This window comes from Ixodes scapularis, unplaced genomic scaffold, assembly GCF_016920785.2.
Source record: "Ixodes scapularis isolate PalLabHiFi unplaced genomic scaffold, ASM1692078v2 PGA_scaffold1__304_contigs__length_218370807, whole genome shotgun sequence".
In the NCBI taxonomy this organism is placed as follows: domain Eukaryota; kingdom Metazoa; phylum Arthropoda; class Arachnida; order Ixodida; family Ixodidae; genus Ixodes; species Ixodes scapularis.
In genome coordinates this window covers 90,943,432-90,960,467 of record NW_024609846.1, presented here as the reverse complement: position 1 = coordinate 90,960,467, position 17,036 = coordinate 90,943,432, and the positions used below count along the sequence as shown (strand labels likewise).

Here is a 17,036-nt window from a genome sequence, read left to right as displayed (position 1 = left end):
AAGAGCGCATTCCGGAAACCGCGGATTTACGTGGCCCCCTGTCCATCGCCACAACTTCACATGCCGCTAAACGGATACGGCCCCAGTGAACCCATCAGTGCGTCAGAGTGAGTCGCGTGACACATTTCCGCCCAAAATTTTTCTCCTACAGATAGCGGTCACGTGTTTCTCTCCACCCTTCGATTTGCTCGAAGCGGTTGTCCCCCTCGCCCACAGCCACACGAAGAGACAAAAGGAGGCGGGGTGGCTTCACAAAAGGCGAGGTCGAACGGAAATATAGACGATGCAGCTAAGCTCCGTCTGCTTGCATTGTTTGTCCTTCTCAGACTAAAAGTAAACAAATTCTTTTTCTTTTACCTTATTTTTAAGATTGTCGTGAAATCCTTATACCCAACCAGCATAAGTGATTCCCAAACGCCACTTCCCAAACGCAACGACAAACGGCGGCCTTTACCTTATCAGAATGGCGTGGGCGCGACCTATCCGATACTTCACAGATATCGTCTGGATCACTACGGTACCGGCACAATCTTTCCGATTTGACGCTAATATCGTCGCAATACTGCGCGCATGCCGTGGGAGATGTACCTGTTCTGGGGCAGAAACAACACAGGGGGAGGCGGCTGTTCAGGAACGACGCCTTGCACTGACGAGCGCTGTTGGATGCACATATTTCGCATGCCGACGCTGCTGTGAAGGTTTTATAGGGTGCTGAATGATTAATTGCTACGGTCATTGAACCTTGAGCACAGCCAAGGAACGCTATAAAGTGTGAGATAGCACTATTGTCATCTATACGTATTAATCTAAGACGATCATTACCAAGTTTGGCTAACAGAATAAAGAAAGATGAGAAATATATCATGAGTGTATTGCATAGTGTCACCATTCCACATTTTTTACACGGTTTACGTTAAAGGTGTAATAAATAATACACCCATTCTACACGATATTTCTACCTGCAGGGTGTAGGAAAGATATAGGAAGTATTTAAATGACCTGTACTCCCTTGTTACACCGATATATATTTGAAAAGCGTGTAAAAATTGTGTAAGACGGGTGTAGCAAAGGTGTTCATTCCAAACTACACAGTTTTTACACGAATATAGGTGCGGAAATATTTAGTGTGCAGGGCGCATCTTGTTTCCTAGTGGGCTTCATTCGCATAAATAACTTTAAATCAGGTGATGAAACCCTGCGGTGTACTGACATGTCTTACGGAAGCGAACTACTCGCAGTCACGTTGAAGGAGAAGCGTTAGCTCAAAATCACGGTCGAATGCGAACGTGAACGATAGTTGTTGGTTCATCCAGAGCGAAACGACTAGCTTTATTATTCTTCAAAATTCTTCTAAACATATAATTTTGAGAAAAAAAATACTTGTACAAAATATTGACCTGGAGAACAGATAAAACATTTATAAATCATATCAAGCCTATTTAATCTTTGATGTGGTTTTATATGAAATCATACGTTACTGGAACAGATCCATATATCTTTAGACAAAGGATAATTTTAGTTTTATATGTATATGCTAAATATTTATAACACGGGGTACTGACGCGATTCTTATAAATATATGAAAGCGAACGCTACCTTTGTTAAATTTACTTCGAAGTCAAATATATCTTGAACAATCTTTGTCGTTACATTAATGTCCTCCTTTTCCGAAAACAAAATTACTGTTTGCTTGATGAAATTTTTATAGGCTTCCACAGCGCTGTCCTTTTCCTTTTGTGCCTCAGAAAGTTGATACGAACTGGGCACAAATTTTGCAGGTTCAATCTGAAAAATATGAAAAACAACCAAACCCAACATTGTAGATAAAATTTCTTCATAAAACAGCTGTTCTCTTAAAAGCACTTCCTGAAGCAAAATATTGACCACTAATACTTTTCGTAAGAGATTCAACCGTGTAAAAATTACACCCAATACGGTGTGCGAAATGAACAGCGCCATCAACTACCGCGCCGAGAAGTACGTCCGCTATATTGGTTGCGGCGAGAAAGTGAAGAAAGCGACCGGACCTTCGAGGGAGAGGCGGCTGCTCCGTGCAAGAGGTACGATGCCAAGGAATGTTGTGCTCGCCCATGTAAACAGCGGGAACATGACGCACAGGTAACCAAGGTTCCGTTTTCTTTATTTATTTATGCTTCTTACTTTTCACGCAGCTTTTTGTAATGCAGAATCAGCGACACGGCGAAGAAAGAGGTAATTCTCGTATGATGCGAGGCTATTTACATCTACTGGACTGACACCCGTCTTACTGAAAAAACTCTAAGCGCGCAGGCGAGCTCGTGGTAGCAATCATGTCGTTTAACACCTAAGACTGGTGCAGGAAAGAAAAAAACAGTACAGAACAAACTCCTTTAAAGGGTCGGCGAATCAGCGCACGCCAATAAGCGCAAGACGGCGAACTAAACCCCCGATTCTTTAAAGGAGTTGGTTCTGAAGCTCTTTAATCTGCCCGTGTGACTCGGGTATTAGTGTCGCAATAAAGGCCTTCAACAAACGTTTTTGAAGGGTCGTCGAGTCGGCTTGCGATCTCAGGTCTGCTTGTGCTCATCAGCGGGTGTTGGCTCCTAAAATTTTAATATGCGTTGAATGTTTATATAGTGCCCGTAAAGCATTTGTCTCGATCTACGAAATATTTTACCAAATTAAGTGTCTGAATTAGCTTTTTCTGTGCATGGTATAGCCAGACTGCTTTTCGCTTGATGCGACAACAGATGACCCTATATGCGCTAGAACAAGCATGTGAAAGCGAAGCAGCAAGAAGCTACACCTCACACACCTATGCCACAACCATAGTTCAAGACGTGCATTGTCAACAATGAGAGGCAAGAGCACAAAACACGTGTTCTTTACTTAATTACCTTTAATAAATAAAAAGAAACTCTTAAGACAGCTAGAAAACAATGCGTAGCAGTGATTCCAATACAGTTAGTTGACCTGGCGTCAGTAAAGGCAGATTCACACGAAGGACCGAATCGCGAATTTTGTCAGCAAGTCGTGTACCACGTGACCCCTACATCTCCAATTCATGCGATCCACGCCTGGTCCGCGGATGCGCGGACTGAAATGGCCGAGCGCGTTTTCGCTCGCGGATTCCTTGCGGGTGATTGTCTTTTGAAATGCGATTAGCCTGGCAATTTACAACGTCTTTTTTTTTTTTTTTGACAAACAAAACAAAGATGGCGCATTATTCTGTTTTGTGTTTTCGCTGGTTCATCTCGTCGCGCGATTCTTGGTACTACGAGTAAAATCAGCTGCAGAAACCTTGCCTGGCTGACGCGACGCAAAATCCGGTACTCCTGCAGGTCCGTGTGAAGATTCAAGTAGCTTCCGTCACAACTCGTTTAGCACGCCGCGATCTTTTTTGCACTTCTAATCGACTTTTCATCCAGCTAGCAAGTCCTTTTTTGTGACGGTGCTCTACCCGAGTGCCGTGTGCAAGCACGGAGTTCTTGAAGGCGTCTCCAAACGCCACTCCGCAAGTCCAAGACGTCGTCGCTTCTAGGCCTAAGCCTTCTCGTGCAGGACCATGCTTGGGTCACTGTTATGCCTTGGGTTATTAAAGATAGTGGCGGTTTGCGCCAAGTACATCAGGGTGTACTTTCTCGCACTGTACGAAACAGCGGCTGACGGTGATTCTTTTTCGCGGTAGCGACGTGTTCCTAGCAGTAAACGTCGATTTGGTCCTGGGACAACAGCGTCACACTGTGATGCTGGAACTCTGCGGCACAGTAGGGTCGCGAATAGGTTCAGTCCCTCGTGACTGTCATTTGCTGGTCGTCTCCTTCCTGTGCATGCGCTTGAGAGACGAACTTTCCGCGGACATGTCGTCAGGTGATCGCTCCGTCCGTTGATTCACCCGTTTTATGAATCGGTCATATACCAGTTTTGTAAAAACAACACTTCTAAAATCAAGTAGGTAAGAATTTAGAATGTATTTATGTAGAAAGGAAACCATTACAGATTGGGACGGCGTGTCTGTTCGCTCTAAACTCAGTCACAGAAAGGCGATTTTACTGTCGCTTTTGTTGAACACAAAGTTTGATTGCATGACTTGATTTGGTTCATCAAAGAAGCTAGAACTTCAATATTGGCGGCAGCACAAAAGTGACCTGATGCTAAAGGCGCCGAGCGGATCGGTGAAGCTAAAATTAATATCGCAACCTCTCTTTTTTGTTTCTTTCTTTTTTTCGCGGCTGAGATCAAAATTTTGTTTAATGCAAGGGAATTTTGTTGATAGGTTTAAAATGTCGCGTAGTACAACACCGATACCGAAATTCAGTCTTTCTACCAGGATCGGACAAATACTCGTTTTCCGGCACGGCGTCAGCGATTTGTGTTCTACTTATTTCGAAGTTATCTAAAATTGATTCGACCTGTTCGGAACACCTCAAAAATAATACCGAGGTGGCAGTTTGCTTGCCAGGAATTCAGAAATCTTCATCCATCGAGGCTTTCGCCAGTAAGAACCCCCCGAAACAAGCAACTTTGATTCGCATGAATGGGTATGGAGCTAGGATGGCGATCGATAGGTTGTTTTACCGCTACCGCGATTGATATGTGGCTTTACCGTTTTACCATCACGTCGAAAAGAAAGAAAAATGAAGTGTCATCAAAAAAGGCACGCCGGCCTAGTCCTTCGTCCTGGTTGGCTGATCACAAAGTTTCTGCATCTCACTCACAGAGGTAAATGCCAAGAGCCCGAAAGGCATATAGAATGTAAATGCCTTCTAAATGCCAAGAGTCTGAAACAAACATGATGCTACATGCATGGCCGCGCGCACAGTGTTACAAGGCCTCCTAGCAGTTTCATATATATATTTTCTATTGAGTCGTTTTGTTTTCAAGAAATCTGACAGGTAATGATTACGTTGCTTTACTTAATGCAAGCTTACATTTTCAATTCTGGGTGCAGTTTGCAAACATCACAGAGCAAATAGTAATATTTAGGACGCTACTTACGTAAATGGCTAGCTGCCACGTGTTAAAAATATGAGGTAAGAGATCAACGCTAAAAATAAACGACGTGTCTGCTCCAACTCGTATTTTTCGGTATATTTCTTTCCAGTCGATAGTTTCATTTGAACCAGGTATCATCGGCCATTTAGGGATGCCAAAATCTGTCAACGTTTTTCGTAGCCGGCTTATTTCTTCTTCTGGTTGGCACGAATCTGAAAATGTATCACAAGATATTACTAATGAAAGCCAGAAACTAAAATGTGTGCATGTTTAGCAATGGAGCTTTCTTTTAAAATTAGGAGAGACAAATAATTAGTAAAGTGCGATTTCATGAAAACGTGTGGATGTGCAGAGAGATATCTGCCATCAACTTAACAGCCTTTTTTCAACCTCGTTTTCTTATACTTAAGGATATTAATTCTAAATACGTACCTTCATTCATGCACGATTGATAGGCTATGGCAATTTTGTCATTAAGAGATTCAGCTTGATATGTTGGTGGGGTCATGTTGCTTAAGATTTCTGTAAAAGGCATAAGAAGAGAAGAGCTAATTGAGGAGGTTTGATTCGTTCATGCACCTATACGTTACAAAATGCTGTTTTTATAATTTCGGCCAGAACGTAATGTATTAAAGGGCAACTCCGATTAATTACGAAACGTCTGATATTACTGCTGATTATCATGTCAACACTACTTACAAACGGTTTTATGTCAATCATTTTCCACGTTCGATTGTCGTGATTTAGATTTTTTTATCCCACAATTACGTCATCAAGCTTTGCGAAGTCAAGAATGACGGAAAAAGTGCCATTTTATCCTCAAAACTTCACCGGGACAAAGAAGCATCTGAATCAGTGGCGGTCTGTGAGAGAACACTGGAGCCAGACTTGAACCAGTATTCGGCTCTGCAAATTTATGAACAGTCCAAACCGATATCGTCTCATGACCCTTTAATTTTTTCTAAATTGTCTCATCTATACTTTTCTTCATACTTAATGTACTACGTTGTTAAAGGGCAGCTCCGCCGTCAGTTTGAGCATTTGTATCAAAACATATTTTGAGAAAGGGTGCTGAAAACTTCGCCTATGGCGCAGCGGTTAAATCATTAAAAATTTGTTTACATAATTTATAATTGTTAAAATACGACTAAACCGATTCCGAAATTAACTTGCCACTTGGCTGGTTCGCCATTTGGACGTGACGTCACATATGATATAAACATTCACAGGTGTGCAGTTCGAGCTTTTCCTGCCTGGCAGGCAGGTCACTGTTTTGCGTTTGTGCCGCATATAGAAATGGAATTATCAGGCTCGTCTGAATCGAGCAATGATCAGGATGCGCTCCTAGATTTCGAGGACGATAACCTAGACGATAACCCGTTGTCATACGATTTACCGGAATCTCCACCAAGCGAATATATGCTGCGCGACCGTCAGAAATGGCTACTTTTGATGAACCTAAAAGAGCTTCACCAAGAATGGAAGACAGGCTCAAACCTAAACATTGGATTTCCACCTTTTGCCAATATATGCGCACTCCAACCTGTGTTTTAGCCGGGGCACACTCTTTGCGTATGCGTGCAGCACCAAAACTTGAAGCTAATGGTACACGCGAGTGAACTCAAGAAGAACACTGAAGAATTATTAGCCACCGCAGTGGGTCAAGTTTATGAAAAGGATTGTAATGTTGGTCAAGTGCGACGTGTGCCGCGGTACCAAATACATTGTAACCTCTCCAGAAAAGACCTGTCCTTAACACCAATCAGGTCGACCATGTTCAAGTTCAGCAGTGGATGAGCGCCGTGCGTTGCACGCTTGAGACAATTTTGTTAACAACAGATGAATTTTTTCGGACAAGTTGAATGAAGTCAAGGGTCACCATTTTATAACCATTTTATAGCTTTTTAACTACAGTTTCCTGCTACAAGACGCCCCGCAGCCTTATCACTGTGTCATCCCACCAGGCTGGACTCTGCCCTGTTATTTTTTTATTTTCGCCCAAGAATTCTGTGAAGTATAATCTGCCAGATCTTTTGCTGCCATTTCAGACTGCCGGAAACATGATACTCTAGCAATGTATGCATTCCATTGTGAGCTTCTGAAACTTCTAAAGAATGACCTGCCACAACTAATAAATATTTATTACTTTTCCGACGGAGCAGACTCACAGAACAAAAACAAAAATAACTTTCGAAACCTTTCTTTCACGATGAAGGCTTTAGTGTTTCGCTTGAATGGAAATTGTTCGCAACTTCCCACGGAAAACGTCTCTGCGATCTCATTGGAGGAAAGGTTAAACGTTTGGCGGAAAGAGCCAGCCTTCACAAACTGTACCAAGACCCAATATTCATTTCACTAGAGCTCATTACATGGGCGCAAAAAAAAACCCTACATGGTGTAAACATTTTATGGGTACCAAATTTTATCGTGAAAGAAATTTTAGACGAACTAGCTTGAAGATTCCAAACAGGAGTCGCCCCAAATGGTGCGCGGGATTCGCCACTTTAAGCCAATTTCAACTTAAGCGCTTTGTGTATCGATAACGTCGTACTAGGTGACTGAAGATGTTCAAGCGTCAAAAACGTCTGAAAACCACAACGTTTACTTAAAAACGAGATTTTCAAAGATATTTTATGAAAAACAAAATTTTGTGAAGTTTACTCTCGAGGCTCGACCAGCTTCCTGGAAATTGCAGATAAGAATAAATTATGTTTTCTTTTCATCAGCTTTGGTGCTACTTACTACAGCGCTTAAATAAGGCCCATATTTACCGGATGAAGCACCTCAGCTTGTAGCGTGTATAAGATAAAACCCTTCTTCTACGTGCTGTGCGGAAAAGTAGCCGCATGGAACCACTCAGCGCAATATCATGGGTGCTCAATTTAAACGAATATTTTCTCGCTTTATCTTTTTTTACTTAGATTAAACTTTGCATATTCCAAATTATTGAGGCGTAAACTCGTTTGTTTGAGTGACCTTGTATAGTATAACTTGAACAACCTCAATGCGAAATTTGCAGCTGAATTGTAGTCAAAACGACGTTTTTCTCTACTTTACGTTTAATATCAAAGAAACCTTTTCTTATAAGGGTATAAAGGTATTGCATGCATAAAATATACGTACCCAATAGGCTGAAAACTCTTCTACTGCGGTTATACAGAAGAGTAGATTGAAACAAAACTACCCTGAAAACGGCCCAGTTTAAGCTTGTTTTTATAGACTAAATACAATACAAAAACATATTTATTTATTTTTTTATTTAAATTTCGCCTCGTATTATATACGAATGCAATTAAATTCAAACAAAAAATTAGGCATTGCTAAATAATTAATTCTATATATTATATATATGTACCATTTTGTCACGAATGACAGGCGCAGAAGCGGCGAAAAACCCGTTTTGAACCAAAAGTTTTATGGGGGGCGAACTTGTGCCAAACAAAATAAAGAACGAGCGTCCAGACAGCAGAAAGGTGAGCGGCGATTCGGCGGCGTAACAGCAAGCGAAAGAGGGAGTGACTCGACAAGGTCCCGCGAAGTATCTCGAAACTTCGTCCCAGAAGGTTCGAGCGTCGAACGTTTGGGGCGAGATTGGGCAGGCACTTTTGAGAGCAAGGAAGTCGGACGAAACTTTTACGTTTACGTCCCGAGCCTTTACGTCCCGAGTAAAAATAAACATGATTCTCCTAGAAGTCTGTGACTGAGCTTGGCACGTTAATTCGGTCCTGCGTGCGGCAATATTTCGAGCTTTTTTGTAAACTTCAAACAGTGCTAAAAAAAAAACGGTTTTCACCGCAAACTTTCGCGGGAGTGACTACTTAGACCGGCAATCTTGGCGGTGCGGAATGCACGTTGCAAAAGAACTGTGGGAGCTCGCCGTCAGCACACGCTCAGCAGTCGCGTACGCAGCTATGGCCGCCAGTGAATGTTGCCTATAGTCTGTTGCAATATAACATGAGCAGTTCAATATATGACTTGAGCTCAATCGATCTACTTTCCGTACCATACGATGCACGCGCGGCCCAAGCACAACGGCAGGCAAGAAGCGCGTAATAAAAACAACGCTTGTGCTGTTTTTTTAGGTGTCCGTCCGGCGTCCGTGCTGACATCGATCTTGCTGGTGCTCGTGCTCGTGCTCGTTAGCTCACGTGCTCGTGTAGGGCAAAAAATAAAAAAAAATGATGAAAAAAAACTGTTTGCCGAGTCGACAGGATTCGAGCCTGTGCGGGGAGACCCCAATGATTTTCTAGTCCATCGCCTAACCACTCCGCAACGACTGCGGGACGAGTAGGAGGCTCTGAGATATGGTAGTAGCTCAATAGCTGGGGATGTCATGGATGAAACGTTGCATGTAGCCGCTCAACGTCTATACAGGAGAGGGTGCTGCGGTCAAGTGCGTATATAGTCGCGTTAAACTTTGCATGAATTGGCTGAACGTATAGACGAGAGGGCGCTGCGGTCGAATGCTCAAATGCGTATATAACCACGTTCCATAACGCACATTCTTTTCCTGACATAAAACGTTGACCTAAGCAGTGGAGATGCCTTCCCACGGCTTCTAGCGGATCCAAATTGATTCGCTAGAAGAACCACTGGCTCTGCATTTCACCGATCATAAAGCAGTAATAATGAAGTCGAAACGCAACCCGAAACTCAGCACTACCTATGAGAAATAAAAAAATGAGCACCATCAGCACTACCTATGAACAAAATCAGCATCATCAGCACCGCCAGCTTCGCCCAAATCAACATCATTCACATTGATGAGATGCGGTCAATTTTAACAGGACACTGAAGCTAGGAAAGAAAGCTTTTTTTTTCTACTAGGTTAGGACAGGCATCCCTCAAATAAAATGATCGTAAAAAAAAAGTTTTTTTTTTTGTTTAATATTTTTGCTACAATAACAATTTTTTTTTTCTTTTTCAATTGGAGACCGAGACCGAAACTGTGCCTCTGTGGGATGATGATGATGGCGTTTGTACCCAACTAGACATGGTATCACTCGGGTGCGCATTTAAAAGCATGCTTCAAAGGCTCTGGTTGTGCGATAGTGGAGCACGGCGACGGTTTGCTAAAATATAGAGACAGACCTGATAAAATGTTATGTTAAAATGACCCAGTTCTTGCGAACCGCGGCAGGCCAGAGTATAAATTGAGTGGCGCGATGGCACAGAGTATGTCTTTCTGAACATTAAAAAGTTGAAGTTAGCACATATTATTGGTCTCCCCCCTCGTCCGTCTCTAAAAGTGCTCTCATGATAGCACTTTGAGAACATGCATGTTCGCAAAGTACCGAAAAATATCGCACCCCTATCTTTCGTATGATTTGAAAGTGTTTTATAAACACCGAAATAAAGCCCACTTCTAGTGAATACAGGACGCACACCAAATGGGACCTCGGCAGAAATGATGTTTCTTCGCCACAGTGGAAGGTAAGCGACCACTGCTGATTGGGAAGGAGAGTTTTTGGATCATCATCCTTCGCTTTGATCACAAGTCTCGCTGGTAACGAAATCTTAGACTAGCATTTTTTTTACTTTCTTCTTATGTCGCGGCGAAGCTTAGCCCATTTCTCATTTACACCCCATTTGCTTTCAATTTTAGGTTCGCTATTGCTTGTGATATTAAGTATGCAATAGAAGGCCTGTGACTCTAGAAACGCGTACAATCATTTTTTTAAACCTTTGTTTTCAAAATACATGTCAACGTGACCCAAGCATGGTGGTGTTAAAGTCAGAAATTTCACTTTTTTTTATTTTGAATAAAGTCAGAAATTAAATTTTTTCTTAACAATAGTGAGCATACCTAAGACATCACACGCGTTTTCCTTTAACCTAAATACAATAACTTGTATATTTATTATTACAAAATTGTAGCAATTTTAGGTATCAGTTAAATATAATAGTTGTAGCTAGTTTTTCAACTTTAGTCACACAAATATAGCCGTGTTAAGGATCAAAATTACCTTTAAGTCTCTTGGACAGTTTCTCTCGTACAAACCATATATGTCCATAGCTTGGCAAATATGGCGGAATGGTGTTGTCCTGCTTCCAATTTTCGCACACATAATCATAAAAATCATCACATGGATTTTTACTTCTGTTAACTGCACGGCTAAGCTTTATGCCTGTAAGAGTATAAAATACATTTCAGATAATATAAATCTGGAGGGATTATCACGCGGCAAAAAACAAGTCCGTTCTTACCCATCTCTTTACACTCAGGCGTTTGGCATACATTATCATGGGGATCCTGCTGCACTGCATCTGAAATATCGTCGCGCAGTTTTATTTAGAGAGATTTTTTACTGCTATAGACGTTTGCAAGCAGCCGCACCTCGAAAGCTACTCTGGCCACCGTGTATGAATAACGTTTTGTTTGAGCGCCAGTCTGAAAACCGTGGGTGCGCTCCAGCAGTAATTGACTGCCAGACGATCTACCCACACCAGCAGCAAGATAACAGCGCCCACAAGTCGCACTTGCAAACGCTTATACATACAGGAGATTTTACGAACAACTGTATATACTTGAAAGAGCAATTATAATTAAGAAATATTACCCTAGGATAAAGTTCCGGGGAGTAGGTCATGTGGACAATGTAAAGTAATACTTAACAATTTAATTCTTAAAAAACCTTACTTTCGGAAATACTAGTCTTGACTGGCGCATTTCAATTATAAATTTGTCGCCGGCGTGTGAAATGTGCCCTTGTTGTTGTTCAGTATGATATCCCTTATACTTAAAACAAACGTAGAAAAAAAAAAGAAAAAAAAAAAAAGCCCGCAGAGGGCGCGTCGTTTTGCGACCTTGTGACCATTAAATAACGTGACATTGTCAGACCGGCTTCGGTGGCTCACTACCAACGCTACATAGTAACTGGAGCTATTAAATCAGCTGCGCTTAGAGTTTCGGCACTCTGTTCCCCGACAATGTTGTGGGCGCCACCATTTTGGTGCTTGTGCAGAGCATGCACAACTGCCGATCGTCATGATTCAAAAGTGCGACTTCCTCAGCATTAGATTCGGTGTTAGGAAGCTCATGCAACGATTCTTTACCCTGTCGCAAACTGTTTAAACATTTGTGGAGGACGGAAAAGCGTTTTCTGTGCTTTCAGATAAGGCTTCAGATAACTGGCAACCATGATTTTAAGAAACAATATGGTCAAGTGTTGTTATTCTGAAGCGTAGCTTATTTAGTGGCACTAATAATAACGTTGGTAGCGAGTTATTATCATACGCGGAGGGGGAATGGGGGTCAAAAGGCCTCCCTTCGAGAATGATGCTGGCGTTGAAGAAAGGAGAAAACATCGGCCAATATGTGCCTGTGCAGCATCCTATCACCGTCGTGCCCAACCGCGGGAGTTCCACAGGAGACGAAGTGAGAAGGTACTCCCCTTATCCCCTTTCTTCCGTCTTCGGTAATCTTTTGTGATTTGAAGAGCCATATAGATTTTCGTTTCAAAACTGTGTTTTCTATGGAGTAGAATAAATGTATAGACCTTTTCATCTCAGTAGTTGCCTGATCGGCGGATAGAGGACACTGACGCCCTGGCCACCATTATGTTGTTTCGATTTGGTCGCTTTTAGTTTCCACGTGCACATCCTTCCGCGACAGTTTAACTAATGGTCCAGCCGCCTTGACATAGTTGGGGATGAATCGGCGGTAGTATCGCGTCAATCCGAGACATGCGCTAACTTGCTTCTTGGTCCGGGGTCGTTCACCGCAATTGGTCTCCTACAAAGTTTGCGAGTGAGGCCTTACTTTTTTATTCCCCATTTCATGGCCCGAAAACGTTATTCTATTTCTTCCAATTTCAAATTTTCTGAGTTTCCCCGTGATTCCGGTGCGCCGTATTCGCTTAGATATTTTTTTCCCACGCGGCTAGGTACTACTCCCAAGCTTTGGTTGCTCTTAGCGCTTCGTCGATATAGTGCTGTACTGTTGGGATGTCTGCCAGCAGCGTACTCATAAGCCGATTAAATATGACTGATGCCGCCTTAATTCCGAAGGGCTTAAACCTAAACTGGTAAACCCCGTCTCAGTTAAAAATGCCGTTTTGGCCTTGGAATCCGTCGATAAAAAGATTCGCCTATATCTTTTGGATAAGTCCAGTTTACAAAATAAACATTTCCTGCCTAGATGGGTTCCTCATTTAGAGCCGGAGAGCTGTTAAATTTAACTTCCGTATATCTGACTTCCGCACAGCGACGAGGGGAGAATTGTGGGCGGAAGTCGATCTTTCAATCACCCCCAACTTCAACATCACTTGAACTTCGGTTTTGATTACCTTCCTGATTGCGAAAGGAATCGAGTACTGTAGTGTCTTTACGGTAGTGGACACATGTAACTAAAACTACAGAAGGTTCTTTTTACCCAACAAATCGAATAACACATTTTTGTATCCGTGGACGAGCTCGTTCACCTCAGCGCCCTGCTCCTAGGTTAACGGTTCTGACCGGGTGACATTTTCTGGTCCCTGGGTCCTCCTGACGCTCATTCAGGGAAGCTCCTTTCTATCATCACAATACTCGATTGCAACATATGCGTTGACATGCACCTTGCTGGCTGTTTAAACTGCTCGTTCCTCACATCCTTTCAACATATAGACGTGAAACAGCTTGCGCGTGTGACCGGAGTCTAGAACGTAGTGCACATCCATCTTCTTCTCCACCATCAAGTATGGACTTTTCTATTGTATCAACAGCTTGTTACTGCTTCTAGGGAAAATAATCAACATTCGTCCTCACACTTCTAGCTGTCATTCTTTTACCTTCTTATTGAAGGATTTGCTCTGCTTTCGCTGAGACTCCTGCAGTTTCTCCTACACTGACTCAGTGGCTTGTTTCAGCTTGTGTCTGAAATCAAGCACGCATCTGTACGTTGGTTGGACATCGTAGCTTAAGTGGTCTGCGACCCATATTACCTTTAGCACTGAGAGACCTCTAAAACGGTGGCCGTAGCTGAATTCAAATAGGGAGAACTCCCCACTTGCCTGAAGAACCTCACGGTACACGAAGAGAAGGGGGCTAAATATTTGTCCCAAGAATGAGGCTTGTCCATGCACATTCTTTTAAGCTTTTGATTGGAGGTCCGTTAATGCGTTGGACTATCCCTTATCCTTATCTAATGATTTAAACATGTCAACGTGTCTAAATCATCAACATGCTCCCGGTCACGAACGAACGGATCTGTACAATATAATAAAGAGCATAGTTTCGTGTCCACTGATGTGCTTTTCAAACACCCATGCTCTTCAGGCTTATCTTTTGGCTGGAGTGCCAGTCGAGACGTGTGTACGACCTTTCATAAAAATGCAGAGTAATTAAACGGGCGATAGTTTACAATGTTATGAACGCCTGATTTATGAATCGCAAGAACTACAGAGCGTTTTCAGTCAGATGTAAATATTCCAGTACGCAGTGATGAATTAAAAATATGCTCTGAAAATTGTATGTTCATAAAATTAAAACTTGTTCAGCACACACTTCTATAATAAAACTGGGAATTTCAACTGCGCTAGCAGGCGGTTTAAATTTCATACTACGAATGCTTTCCTTCATTTCGACTTCGTCAGGGGAGATAAAACAAAACAATTTGGATTTGCCTAGGCACCTTGAGCTCTCGCCACGGACTGCTACAGACAAAAAACAGGATTTAAATTGTTCTGCAAATACGTCGGCAATTTTGCATAGATCAATTGTATAAACAGAGTCATTTTGTATTCGGACCACTTTAGCAGCTCGTTTCCTTTTGACAGTGCACATTTCCGAACAATTTCGGGCCTGGTATACATATCGGACTCAAGCCTAGCAAAATGCAAACCTTCGTCTCGTCTAAAGAGCGCTTCGCCGAAGTGCGACATCACTAAATTTGGCGTGCTACTTGTCCAGCCCCGAATTTTTAAAGAGTTACTGATAACAAAGCTTGCGTTGCAAGCCGCGGCTCATGTCAGCTCAGCTTACCTTAGGCGCAGAGCTGTCGATTGCGCTCAATACTACCTTTGTAAGAGCTTCAACAGCTGTACCATCTCACTCTTCATTCAGGATCGGCTTGCAGCCATAGCACTGAAGTTATTTATATATATTAAGGCTATCACCACTACTCTGCAATAAGTATTCATTTAAGGGTCGGCGATAGACAAAATAAAATAGATTGGCAAGGGCACTAATGCAATGTCGAGAATATTTCCCGCTGAATTCTGAATAGTATCGCGAAGTTCAAAATCATTATGATAAATATAATTCAAAAGGCTTGAGACTTTCAAGGTGCTGACATCATGCTCCACCGAGTCATTACCTGCCAGCCAATTAAGGCCTTGCTGGTTAAAGTGTCCATATATTTGCACACGAATCTTCGTTACGTCGAGATATTGTGCTTTTTTTTTAAATGACGTGAACAACTTCCGAGTCAGTGTGTGGCCGAAAATAGTAGTTTCGAATAAAATAATAAACCGCGTCGCACGACGTAACCCGGATCCGTACGCATTCCGAGTGTGACTCACAATTATCTATATGCTCGCAATGAAAGCAGAGAAACCTCCCCGGCCGTTAGAACACCACCTCTGTATCTCCATCCATTGCTAACATAATAACGGAATTTTCGAAGTACTGACTAACATGGAAGCAAATATTGAGAACTAGGATACTGTCCTCTAGACAAGTCCCAGTAAGGCAAAAATGGCGTATGAATTGACTGCAATTTCAGACATAAATCCAAAAGGTTTGGTCCAAAGGCCATTAACACTCTGGTAATAGAGTGTGCACTCAATATGGCCTGATTAATGATTTACATCATCCGATTCACCCGATTTTACTTCTAGAATGTCAACAATGGACGAAAAAGATACTCGGTGGACCAAACGTCGCGTGCGTTAATATCGTCGAAGTCATTATTCTCGACAGACACATGAAAGGACGGACATATCTCTCATATTTTGTTTGTGACAAGCTTGGTGCATGTGACTGACTTGCCTTTCAAAACAACTGCCAGGGAGTTAGTTCACTGAAAGTTAAAAACATTCAGAGCGTGGAAAATTTGAATAACTTTGTGATAGTTTGCCGTGAAATATATTACTGCACTGGCCAATAAACTTGCTATTGAGCGAACCACGAAGCAAGAAGCCTGGAATTACAAGTTACGCTCTGTGTTGTAGAAGCTTTGATTGACAATGGGTTCCGTGTGGATTTACTTGGCAGTTATTCGTCTCATTGGTTACAGAACGGTCTCTCAAAAACGCAACAACATACGCTGCGATGCAAGTTTTTTTGTTTGTTTTTTAAGGTGAAACAACTAAATGATTGTTGTTAATATCATCATGGTCTACTTGCAAATTGGCGCATAATACCATTGATTTCCGCAGTCCTTGAACTGGCGAATGCTGTCACCACGAAGATCAGTGCTGCTATCCTTCGGTCCATGACAAACAATTTTTTAAACCTAAGAGATATCCAAAAACCAATGTTCAGTGAGGTGCTTCTTGAATTTCTGTAGAACCATTTCTAAGACTGAAAAGAGCATGCGTAATATATTATCAAAATCCTAAAATGCTCGATTATTATTTCATGTTTTCAGCAAAACTATCGCATAAAGATTAACGCACCTTTGAATCTTGTACGTTTCCCCGTCCAGTAGCCACTGGAATCTATTCTTCAGAAGGTCTGTTTTGAGTCCAGCGTGCTCATCTCACGCATTTTGTTGCTGACTTTAAAGGGCAACCAGGATATGATGAAACATAACCTTTAAACAAGTGCAAACATATCTGCGTTCTTGGGAGATGCATTAAAATGGCAGGTGTTCCTGCACCTAAAAATGCTTTCACGATTGTTAAGTTTTTTTATTAGTTTTTTTATTATGACGTCTTTCTTGGAAATTTTGAGCAAACATTTTTTATTTTTATAGGCGACGTTTTTTTTATATTTTTATTTTTTATATTTTTATAGTGTGTATTTTTATATATATTTTTATATATATATATATATAAAAATATATATATATATATATATATATATATATATATATATAAATATATATAAATATATATTTATATATATATATATATATA

At 41.7% G+C, this 17,036-nt stretch overlaps 1 protein-coding gene across 1 annotated transcript in view; it reads right to left on the bottom strand.

The window, feature by feature from the left end:
• LOC115312677 (neprilysin-1-like) overlaps positions 1-16,392 on the bottom strand; it is an 87,526-nt gene extending 71,134 nt beyond the window's left edge. Inside the window, exons 1-6 of the mRNA XM_040216171.1 lie at positions 16,320-16,392; positions 11,182-11,241; positions 10,941-11,102; positions 5,407-5,496; positions 4,978-5,186; positions 1,597-1,785 (exon numbers count right to left, since the gene is read on the bottom strand). Of these exons, the coding sequence (XP_040072105.1) occupies positions 1,597-1,785; positions 4,978-5,186; positions 5,407-5,496; positions 10,941-11,102; positions 11,182-11,241; positions 16,320-16,392 (783 nt within the window). The remainder of the gene's footprint in view (positions 1-1,596; positions 1,786-4,977; positions 5,187-5,406; positions 5,497-10,940; positions 11,103-11,181; positions 11,242-16,319) is intronic.
• Positions 16,393-17,036: the final 644 nt, after the last annotated feature.